We start from the raw sequence: 12,698 nt of genomic DNA, 5'->3' as shown, positions 1-12,698 counted from the left end.
TGTTTTTGGAGCTTCATTCATTTCCTCATCCCTAAAGAGCAAAGATTCATCAAGATTTAGATGCCTTCATCTTTTGTTCTCATTGGAATATCAGATGAGAAGCCAAGGGTACATGGAAAATTTTGATAGGCGTTGTCACATGAACTTAACGTTTGAGGCTCAATAAGTGTTTTTAAGAGAAAAATGTAATTGAGGTCAACAAAAGACATTGCAAGTGCAGTGAATACAACAGAGGAGAGTCAGTCCTGTCAGTTAAAAGTCAGTCCTGTGGTGAACCTTGGAAAACACTTTTTACTCATAGAATTATGAATCTATCAATGTATGGAATCGACTTTCAGGACAAGTTCCGGAGGAAGACATGCTGGGAGCCTTCACATACATATTGTTTTCCCAATGTCATGATAGGCTTACTTAACGTCTAGAATTATGAACACTAATGAGCTGACTGTGTCGTCCTTACCATCAACGTGTCTTGTATTCATGCTCTAGAACTTTTTATTATGCTCATCTCATTTTCTGACTCCTGGTGAGGAGGTACTGTAACAGGCCGAGCAGAGCAGACTTCCCTTTCCCCAGCACCAGTCTCCAGCCACCAGTCTCCAGCTCTTCAGGGATTCCCAGGCCAGTCGAGGGAGTGTCCTCAGTCTGCCTTGGGTCACTTCCCAGTGGTACAGTACACCTCCAGTGGGAAGTATCCTCACTTGCTGCTCAAACCACCTCAACAGGCTTGTCTCGATCTGGAGGAGCAGCGGCTTGACTCCAAGGTCCTCCTGGACTGCCGGGCTCCTCATCCTGCCACAGAGAGTAATCCCAGCATCCCTACATAGAAACCTCATTCCCATCACTTATACTCACAATCTCATTCTTTCAGTCACTACCCAAAGTTCGTGACCATAGGTGAGTTTAGGGACATTTAATCATGCTGCGTTGAAAATATTGAAGCAGGCTATGGGTACAAAAAAAAAAAGTATGAAAGGATACTGTTTCTAAGGATAATGATATCGATCATAGTATAATGAGTTACTTTGTGCAAAACCCATAAATTAAAAAGAATAATTAAGAGGTAATGTGGAGGGGGGTTTCAGTTAAGTTGTGTTTCCCAGGTGGTCACAGGCTCCAGCCATGCTGTTGTATGGGTGCTGTCAAAATCAGACCATCATGATTGCTCTGAGGCTTGTAGTTTTTGAAGTGGTAGTTTGGTTATCTGATATGATATTTTATAAAGTATTTGGATATCTTCCGAGTTAAAATCTGCACTTCACCATTGTATTATTCAGTCATCATTCATTATTCAGTCTTGACCTGAAATAGCCTGGGTACATTATTAGCTATTGGTTATCTCAGTTTTATATTAGAAGTTTATTGCTCTGTTTTTTTTACATTTTAAGAACAAGACCTTGATTCTCATTTAATAATCCCACTGGGACTAATTTAGCAACTAATGCAGGCAAGTGTTCTGAAGGAACCAAAACAGCTTCAGCTGAAGAATACATATAAAGATGTTGGATCTGTGTCATTATTTTGGGGTATTTTTGTGGAAGATCAGCTGGGGCTGTTCTCTTTCACAAGCTTTTATTTTTTAAATGTTTTTAATGATTTAAATTTCAATAGGAGTATTGTAATGTGCCAGCACTTCTAAAGTGCAATGAAATTGAGGATTCTTCTAATTAAAATGAAATATAATCTTAGTTGTATCTTGACTTTTTTTTTCCCCTTTCATTCTTTGAAAAAAATGTGTTAAAAGAATGTAAAGAAACCCCAATTTTATTTTAGTTTAAGATTTAATCTACAGTAATTGACCAAGTGAAATACTCATAACTAAACTAATGCCTCATAGTTGCTTTCAATCTTTTGGTCTTTCTGGTAAACCTGGCTCATTTGGTAGTAAGGGGAGATCACACATACAGTAGGTCTCTCATTATAATAAATAAGTGCAGTTTCTGCATCCATAATGTGTTTAATTGGTAAGAAAAAAACATGTTGCAGAAACAGTTTTACCTACTGTACATTAGTATGTGCAAGGCTGAATTTCAATCGATTTCTTTCATACAATGTTTTTTATTTATTTCTTGGAGTCTTATTCAGGAATGCTGTAAACATGTTACACGTTTATTATGGTCTTGCAGTTTTATAAGATAGCAGCTCACCTTGTGATTCTCACATACTGTACTTTTCATTTTTAACACCACAAGTAAACACCTCCCTCTTTTGTTGTTTATTACAACATTACTTCTTTTAACTGTGTTCGTTACAAATCTTTTAAATGTGTTTTTAATTTCCGTCTTACTGCTGTGGTAGTGATATGATACGATATCACTCAAAACACCCAGCAGATACAATTTGACCCGTGGTACAGTACTTGCTGTGCTGTGCTTCCGAGATACTCTTGTGATCGATCAGGGTATCCTGACCTGTGCAGGGGTCCACTCCAGGTAAAAAGAGACTAATTGGGTCACTTCTCAAAAATTAGACCTTTAACCCATTTTCCACATGACCCAGAGTGGCAGTCAGCGGTTTTCAAATGATTGAAATTCAGTTTGGGGCAACATGTAGGAGTCAGGTCACTAGGACACTATGTTTTGCTTCAGACAGATTCTTTTGTGGTGTTAAGACAGACTGTAGCTTGTTGGGGTGGGGAGATCTCTCTGCTGTTTCATGGTATGCAGAGCTGTATTTCCCCAAGGATATTCATTTCACAAATGACCTTGATCAGGCCCAGTTAAATAATTAAAGACTGGAGCACAGCCATTTTTGACAAAAACTAGTCAAATTTGCTACTTGAGTGTAAGTGCAAAGGTGTTAAAAACATCTGCTAGGGTGAATTTTCACTCATTCACGAAGGAGAATCATACTGTAGCTCTTGCCAAGGTTTAAGCCAGGCATAGGAGGCTTTTCGGAAGGAATAGTAGATCTATGGACTTTCTTAAGAGATACACATCTTGAATGTGCTGCACAGTGTGACCCTTATGAAAGTGTACATATACTGTATGTATTATTCTACGTGGCTTAATTTTTCAAAACCATCTTTCACCTGTAACAGAGGAACTGACTTCATACTGTACTTTCCACACAAGCTTTTTCAACACCAGTGTACTTTATAGCATTTCCACAGATCTCTTCCCCCTGGGAGACTGTGTGCCTTGAAGCTGCCCAGCAGTATTTAATAAGATGTGGAGATTCTAGGCGCTTTCCCAAATCCTCTTACTGCAGACTGTGCTAATTAAAGGTGACCACACTGCCATCGATACTCCGCACTCCTTAGACTTGTTTTTTTCCAAAGCAATAAAAATATGACATTTAATAAATAAATATGAAGGAGGAAAGACTACACGAAGGTTCACAACCGTCAGCAAGAATAGCACTTGTGCATTAATATCATCCTATCTCACAGCTGAATGTGAAGAAATACATACAAATCCATTTTCACTGTCCCAAACGCGAGTTCAACAAAAACATAACAAATAAAATGATCTCCGTCTTGATATTACATCCCATGGAAAAATACTTTTTTATGTAATATGAATGTAAACTCAAGATAATAATCTTCTCTTAAATATATTGTCTGATGTTGATGTACAATTCATTCCAGATTATTAAACCTGTCAGCTTTTTCCTTTTGTTAAAAACACTGTACGGTGTAAGTCAAAACAGAAATGAACATACATCATTAAATAAATCAAATACAACATCAATTTATTTTTTAAAACATAACTGACACAGTAATAAAATCAGGGAGAGCTTTTTTCACGTTATGGAAATGCAAACCCACACATCCCCGGTAGTACTAATGAAATAATCAAGGAAGCAAATGTTTTGACAGATACAGCATGACTTCACCTTTTAAAATGTGTTTTCACACAATTTCCATGACTCCATGTACTGTAGTTGGAAAACTTTAAATTAGAAACATTTTTTCTTTAATTTCCTTCAATCTCAAAGCACCGGAGCTCCTGTGATCAGTTAAACAAATCCTTTTTACAAAGAAGACTTACTGCTATTTCAGTGATCTCAACAGTGGACTCCTGAATTATTAATGATTATTTGATTCAATGTGTACCATTTAATTACTAATATTTAATATTAATATTGCACTGTCAAAATTTGAATTTCACAGCATGTAAGATATTATTCATATTGCATTTGGTACTTTAGCCCTAGAAAAACAATCTGTGTAGAGTAATGTTTTTTTTTATTTCTATCCGTGTATTCTTTTATATCTGCTCATTTCTAGAGCTATCATTTCTTTAATTTTTTATTATAATCTTATTCCATCTCTTCCAGGTTTTAAAAAAGGGTTTTCTCGGCAGGAGATGGCCTTAAATCTGTTTTTCACTTGCAAGAACTGACCTCCAAGCGCTCAGGACCATATTCCTTTTTTGGTGTCAGTGTTTACAGAAGCAACATCATTAAAAATACCAGTGAGTTACAGCTCATTGATTTGGGAATTGTACTTTTCATACATAGCTGGATAACCTGGAAAATGTACACTGCTTTGAAAAGCTCTGACAGGAAAATTGGGGGATGCTCTTTAATTAAACAGCCTGACCGGGACATTGATAAACTCCCCAAGTGCATGAATGAAAACCATGGATTTCCACCATCGATATACTTTGTGAGGTTGCAGGCGTGTTGTTGAATAAATGTTTCTTTCCCTCAATGTGGCATGGGTTTCTGCACTGCTTATTAATGACACATGCTCTGTGTTTCCTGTAGAGATGCTGCTGCCTTGAAACAGTTCAATATAAATGAGCAAGTAAGCACGCACAGTTAGGGCTTGACTGACCTAGGTGCTTGGCTGGTGTGTCCCTAAGCAGATATCACCCAGAATTAGCCTGGTCAGTTCATAGCCTGTGATTAATTATCATGAAAGTATGCTCACAATAATATATTACCCACAAATAGATGTAAGGAGCTTAGTGTAATCTTTCACCATGGTCACCATATGCATTCCTACAAGCCTGTGTGTGTAGACTAGCAAAGTACGTTTATCTACTGTACTTCTTAACTGCTTAGAGTGCTCACTCCCTGTATATCTTTGTTAACCTACTTTAACTGATTTTTGAATTGTGTCTAATGCAAATAAACATACTAAGTAACTCTAATACAATAATTGAACTAATTGGTACTGGATAGAGTTTGCATAATTATTTGTCATTTAGAGCTTAACGTTTCATTGATGATTCCGTCTTTTCTAATTGATCCATCTGTGCCGGATCTTCTTTAAACTGCTAGTGTAGCATTAGACCTACTTTCTGTTTAATGGTAATGAAACTGTGGGGAATTGAGAAGCTAAGGATGGACCAACCCTTAATAACTTGCAGTCCAGCCCTTACTTGGTCTGAAAAAGTTAATTTCCTGACTGGATTCCCTTTTTGTATAAATTTTATGATGGGTGTGCAAATGATGCTTATCCCATCCTATCTCTTAACCCTAAGGGAGATGAAGCTGTGATTCTCCCTAATAACCAATGAGAAGCACACACTGCTTTTCCTTTCTATCTTACGGGAAGTTAGTCAGTTGGCAGTTGAGCACTGCACTGTCGACTATCTTATCTCTTTCCTGGTCCACCTGATAGCCCTTAGACTCGTCTCACCATGACTCCATGGTTAAACAAATTTTCCTGAGTCGTTTCTCTTGTTAATCTAAATCAGCAGCAGTCTAATTTACTCTTGCAACCTCATGTGAATGCCTGTACATATTTTCTCTCTAACAATTGTCACCAAGCAGCATTCCCTAAGCTCAAACCATAAAAAACAGCTCAGAGGCAGCAGCTCCATTATGTTATCCATTATGTGAAATCATTCTTCTCCTCTTGAGGTTCACTACCACTCAGAGCTTATTCCAGAACAAGGCCCAAGATAGCACTGAGAGTCGGACTGCTCTGTCCATCACAGGGCTTTACAAACATCTGCTGGATGTGTATCTATGCAGCCAGATGACAGAAAGTCTCTGTGACGACAGCAAGGTCCAACTGGCCATGCAGGTCCAGTTCAGAAACCAACCAACATTAATTTATCACAGGGCCATCAACACAAGCCTGCGGATTGTGTGGATGTCGATCTCATAAATGTTTTCCTTCTCCAATGAAGTGTATTTGGTGAATAACTTCACCTTATATATTAACTTACCCTTTTATTTGATATTTGATATCAGATTCTGTACCTTCATATAATTAAAATGAGCAGCAGTGCTCTAATCAAGATGCTCATGAACTAAATGACATTTAAATGTGGCTGTGGAGAACCCAGGGTGTTCTGTGCTTCAAGCTTTAATTAATTCTGTAAAGGTCTCAGATCTTTGGAGAATATTATAGTCACCAAATGAATGTGTACAGTTAGTGCTGAGGAGGCCTGATTTATTTGAGATGCTTGAGTTAATTTTTGTGAGCAGCACAAAAGAAAACATTTTCTTTCCCCAGGCCTAAGCAGAAAAAAAATGTATTGATATGGTAAAAATAATTTCTTTAGTGACAAGGCAACTCAAATTTGTGTATTATTTTAAGTGGTGTATGAAGTAGATACTGTACATATGATATTGATCGGAAAACCGTCTTCGTACAAGAAATGCATTTTGTAAATGAACCATGCAACCATTTTTAAAGATTGACAGCAATATAACATAACAACTAGAAACTGTTAATTGTGCTGAAATACAGCCTGCACATCAGATGTTACCAATAACAGCTAAGTTAAATTGAGCCTTTCTAATCCTGTTAAGGACAATTTACCCAAAAAGTAGAAGACAGTTATTTTTGCCAAAAGAAATACAATCAGACATATTAAAATTGATAACAGAAATGCTACAGAGTGCCCACAGAGAATATTTCTGGTTTTGCAAACATATTTTGGCCAGCGATATCATATCCCGGATATGAAAACAAGTAATTTGATTAGGGATATGAAGATTATCTATGTTTGTCAGTCAGACTCTTATGTTATTCTGTTTTGCACTTTTCATGATGCTTCAGGAAATTGTCTGATGTACCAAATACATTATCACAATAAAAAGAAGGACAGGAGAAAAATATTGCACTTGGCCCTTTAAGTAAGAAGGTCTTCTGTGATCTATAAAGAAGGGGAACGAAATGAATCATTATCCTGTGCATGACAGAAGGAGATTTAGATCTCTTGCTGTGATTGGTGCCCTTTTTCATATCTGGCTTTGGATTAATTACATCTCTTAATTGTGAATTTCCCTGTGACTCTTATAGCACTGTAAATGCAAGATGCGTGTCGCTGGCTGGTAGGAAGAAATAAAATGCACTATTGAATGTGTGTCTGGTGGGGGTTAATAGACTCCAAGACAGTAACAGGGTGACTGAGATGGAGCTGTATTGATTAAACATTTCTTGCGCTAAATAAAGAGCCTCTAATAAACTCCACAGCTTGGAATCTCACATGGTTAATGACACAAAATCAAAGAGCCTGGCTTGTCAGATAGACCATTTCCAATGTGTCTGGGTCAGGATCCAACTCAAATGAAAAACTCACTGTCCTGAGGAGGCATCTGAAACTCAATCTTTACCCAATATGTTAGTTCTCCGGTGGGATTGGTAGTACTGGCTAATTGCAACTTTCATTTCAGTGTTTATTTTTCTAAGGTGATTCAGTACTAACTTTGACTTTTAATACATTCTGTTTAGTCATCAAAATCATCACTAAATTAAAATAAATTAAAGATTACGGTGTTGTGAACATAGGTTTGTTTGACAGTGCCTCAGTAAAATCACAAAGGTTTGGTGAAACTAAAACACAAAAGTTATTCAGAACCATTTAATGGTTTTATATTGTGTACTAGTGGTTGGAAAACCTATTCCTCTGTAGTAATAAAATCGTTTTATTAGTGTTTCCTCATCTCACAAGTACAAGATTGAATTGATTATGTGTTTAATTGGTCAAAATTTCACCAAAACAAGATTATTCTATGCCAGTATTGTGGCCTGTAGGAAGTCATTTATCCGTCTCCACTCCCTGTGAGGGTACATTTGCATTGATGTCCACATATCTTCTTGATAAGATCTTAATTTACCTGTCTCACTGCTTATCTGGTTTGGAATTTGGAAGTCTCAGCCAGGCAAAGCAAGGTGGCTACCAACATTTCAAAAGATTATAACCTGCAAAGAGCTACTATGTTCCTCTCCTGTCTTCTACCTGTCAAAACACTGCACACTGTCATTAACCTTGTTGCATAGAATCAAAAAGATACAAATTTCTATATAGATATTCTAATTAATGGTACATGAGTATTATCTTGCATATTTAAATTAAAGTTATTGTTTTAGTTCTCACAGACAGTGTAGAAAACTCAGGATTTTTTTTAGCAATCCTAGTTGCCATAGGCAGTGAATGAGTTAATTTCCAAGCTGTTCTGTGGAGTACAGCTTCTGCAATGAAGGAAAGCCCCTTTCTAGTGTCACTACAAAGCTGTTTGTCTGCCAGCACTCCTGGCTTCATATACTGTAGCTCGGCACAACAACTGGTTCAGAAAGTACTCCAACAATGCTGATGAATCATGAAGACCAGGTGTTGGAAGCACAGATACCTCCTGGAATTTTAACTGACAATAGCAGGCAAAGTTGATTTTGCAGCCAGGTTCTGCGTTTCCAAACCGTATTGTGAAAGGGTTTGTATGCCTTTATAAATGAGTCATAAAATGTCTATAATGAATAAATGATATTTTGCCTATCAGTGTTTAAACTGACATTTAACAGCCTGTATTGACAGGAGAATACATTTATAATGGCTGATGCTTAATGCTTCTGGAAAAGGCAAGACAAATGTTTATGGTCTCCATTATTTGTGAAAGGAAAAACAAATCTCACCTATTGTATATTATGTGGTAACTGGCATGCCAGGAGTCTTTCCAGACTTTTACACGCTTAGATCTTAAAATGACCGACTTTCTTTTTTTCCCCTTTATTCTCTCAATTACACAAGAGCAGAGGAAGGCAAAGCACACACTTTCAGAAAACAGATGTTACCGGTCTTAAAAAAAAGCTTACTTTGTGCCATAGCAAGGATTCACAATTAGATAATAGCCTGCTAAATGTTCAGTCACTCTCATGTACAGTACTGTACTTTGCTTAGCTTTCAGGTATGTTTCTTTTGAGCTTGAGTGTCACTTTAAAGCAGCTAAGCCAAAAATAACTCAGTGTTTTTTTTCTAATTACAGGGATAAAAAAAAAAAATCAACCTTTAAAATCCTCCTTGTGCTTTATTATTGCATTTAACAAAAGCTGCACTTAACAGATGGGAATGCACTTGTTGTGTTTGTTACTGAAGTTCGGGAGGAAGGCTAGATACTAATCTCACACACTTCAGTTCGCCTACAGTACGTACATAAATCGTGTACCCAGGTCCTCCCTTTTCTGTCTGTCTTGCATCCCCCCTGCCTCCTCATCTACGCACCTGTAGCAAACCCCCTAGCTCACTGCTCACAACAGCCTCTCTGATAGGCTGACATTCCTTTCACTAGGCGAGTCACACCAAACACTTCATACATACTGTATCTTGTCTTTGCATTCATTGGGATCTAACCAAACTACCAAATTAGTAATCAAACAGGTAGCTTTTCATTTATCCTTGATTTCTCTCATTCCAGGACTGGAATGTGCATCATTCCTTTCATATAAATTGCATATTCATTTTCTTCTTTTTTTTTTTTTTTTTTTAAGGTGAGGACTCAAACAGCGAAACTGGTTCCGTGAGCCAATTGGCCATGTCTGAGAGCCGTGAGACTTCCCTGGCAACGTCGGTTGCACCCTCTCTGCCTCCCAGGGACCAAGACGACGGGGACAACAGGAGTGACAGAAGTGACAAGGGCTCTAACGAATCGGTTGGAAGTGGCTCCTCCTTCGAGGAGCTCGACCTAGAATCGATTGAGGGAGCGGAAAATGTGGGGGTCACCCAGGCGGAATTGAGGGCCAACAAGAACCAGGATGTTATCGCAGAGGAGCGTGGGGCCATTGTGGAAGGGGAGGAGTAGACAGTTACTAAAAAGGCAGGCGGTTTTTGTCAGTAGTTTGAGAATGTAAAAAAAAAGAATTAACCACATATTGTCAACATGTCTTTCACTAAAAACAATGCAAGAAATTGTAGTGGTGCCCCTAGGATGCAAGTCCAAAGGAAAAGAAGGATGCAGTTAGCCATAGGTACAGTTTCAGATTAGCGTTCATGAGCTTGTTTTGACCTCAGATAAAATCCAGCCTCTCCTTTTTGATCCCATATGGCTGACAGGGCTAACAGATAACAACCTGCAATGAGCGACATAAGAATTCAATGTGACTGATGTATTAAAATAGCTTCATTTGTCAGTTAAGGGGCAGAGTGGGATTTCTTCATTATATTTGCATTTTTGTCTGTTTCTCCATTCAAATAAAAAAAAAAAAAAACACAACTTTGTCTTCGTTTTAGTAAGTGTTGTCTGCTGGAGATATAAGGTTAGAATCCAAAACATTGAGGCCTCCCCCTCTTTGGTTGAAGCAAGAAGTACAGTCAGATGTAATCTTACTTAAAGAAGTAGTTTCAGAATGCAGAGGGAATATGTAGCTGCGCTTGACTCCTACCACACGTATTAAATCAATTTATGGCAGCCTCACATTGTTAGAAAATATGGAATCTGTGGCATTTAATTTTTTATTTTGTGCAATATAAAAGGAGATAAATGTGTTCTGGAAAATTGAGTTTCTGACATTTTTCTTAATGCTCCTGCAGTTTTTCATTTAAATACATGTGGAAATGTGAGAAACGTAATCTGGAAACAGACATTTTCAAACCCGTGATTGGTCTTAAAATGTTTATGGTCACTTTATTCTTATAGTAGTTTCTTTTTTTCAGAGATTTATATGTAGTCCAAAAGTAACTTTCGCACATTTTTTTCTATACAGTAGATTAAAAAAAAATACACAACCTGAAATAAGGGCTCTTAGTTGTTAAGGTGTATTATTTATCTACAATATCATAATTTTTGGAAATAGTGGTGCTTATATTTTTCCAGTACAATGCTTGTAGTGTGTTCAGAATTTCCTATCTTGACATTTTGAATCTCATATTTCTGGAAGTTACTGTATCTACAGCAAATCCTCTGCTCTTCTGTCAGCGAGACTGAATGTTCCCTGAAAATCTGTGTAGCTGACAAAACCACTGGTGAAGGGTTTAAATAATTAGAACCAGGAACAGCAAATTTAAAAGCACTCTCATGTAATCCATTGTGTACACACATAATCTAGAATAAAGGTACTGTAAACTTGACTTCCTAAACAAGGCTTGATTATTAGCTTTTACTCGTCTCCAGTCAGTCCTGCTATAAAAACTGATATTGAAATTTTATCAAGACGTTGTACACCGGTGGAGTTTCCATACATATATCCTTTGATTAAGTTAGCATTATTTTCCCTGACGATGCTTTCTAAACTTCAAACTGTAGACTTTCAGATTTTTCAAAGCTGTATCAATTCCCCCAATAGTCTTCAAGTTTTGTGATTCTGATAGGGACCAAAACCTAGATAACACACCTTATCTGGTGATTTGTGGAGCTGTGCTGCTGGCATTTTCTATTTTGTGATCTCTATACAGAAAATGCAGTGGTGCTACAAAGGCATTTTCCTATTAAGACCTGTTAAACTTGGCATGTTGCTGGCGATTAGAGTGCGTTTATTGAACTAATTCATTTTCAGCGTTTTTGGATATGTCATGCCACATTTGTACTGCTGAAATTAGGTCACAGCATATACAGTATATTGTAGGAACTTAACACTTTGGTTTTGGCCAGAGTATTTTGTGTTGTTGAATTGTTGATGGAAAGTGTACTCTGTCTCACATGGTCTTCATTTTCTTGACTGTAATAAAGAGTCTCTTCCCACTCCAAACAAACAATTGCGAGTTCTTTTTGTCTGCACCTCTTTCACTTCAGGCATCCATTTATAATTTTTTTACATTGGAATTTAAGGTGTAATTACAGTATATGAAAAAAGGCCTATTAAAATTAACATTTTACACCCCCAAAAAACATTCAGTGGTTTTTATTTCTTAAGAAGTAATTCTGAGTTCTGCAGACTTTAGAGTCATCAAAAGCTGGAATGTTACATTAGTGTTTCCCTTTCTCCTGAAAAATTTAATAAAATCATGCTTTATGATGAAGATTACATAAATTTTCTTTAGATTTTTATTGTCTTGTTCAGCATTTAACTCTGCAAATGTCACCTAAATCATTGTTTTTCAGCAAAGTGTTTTTTTTCCCCCCCAATTGTGTTTGATTGGTACACAATTCAGAAAACACAGAAGCAATAAAGAATCAGCGAGTAATCCAGTAAATACTACTACCATTTTAAAGGAATGTTTTTTAAAAAATCAATTCAAAATGCCCCACACTTATTTAAAGCCTCCTTAGATTCTGGCCATAAACAGGTTTTATTTCTGATCGATTCAACCATTAAAGGGATTGCAATGTTGATTCTTGGGAGAAAGATGTATCAGAAATACGCTAGTAAATGTTTTCATTCCTTACAAAATAGTTAGAATTGATTTTTCTGTTTTCCTTCTTCTTAAAGCTCTCATCAATTTCACTTGTGAGATGAGAAAATGTCCCCCGTTTTATAATTTGCTGTTCAAGATGATTGCTTTCAGAATGACATGGAACTGATGGTGACAGAAAGAAACAATGCTTTTGAAAAAGGTGATGAATGACACAAGCTAGAGTGT

The 12,698-nt window shown here is 37.0% G+C and overlaps 1 protein-coding gene across 2 annotated transcripts in view; it reads left to right on the top strand.

The window, feature by feature from the left end:
• Positions 1 to 11,873, top strand: part of tex264b (testis expressed 264, ER-phagy receptor b) — a 148,124-nt gene extending 136,251 nt beyond the window's left edge. For both annotated transcript variants that reach the window (XM_088636399.1, XM_088636400.1), the window contains one exon: positions 9,674 to 11,873. In XM_088636399.1, coding sequence (XP_088492525.1) covers positions 9,674 to 9,984 — 311 coding nt within the window. In that variant the 3' untranslated portion in view covers positions 9,985 to 11,873. The remainder of the gene's footprint in view (positions 1 to 9,673) is intronic.
• Positions 11,874 to 12,698: the final 825 nt, after the last annotated feature.

This window comes from Lepisosteus platostomus, chromosome 6 (assembly GCF_059453375.1).
Source record: "Lepisosteus platostomus isolate fLepPlt1 chromosome 6, fLepPlt1.hap1, whole genome shotgun sequence".
In the NCBI taxonomy this organism is placed as follows: domain Eukaryota; kingdom Metazoa; phylum Chordata; class Actinopteri; order Semionotiformes; family Lepisosteidae; genus Lepisosteus; species Lepisosteus platostomus.
This window is presented reverse-complemented; position numbering and strand designations above follow the sequence as displayed.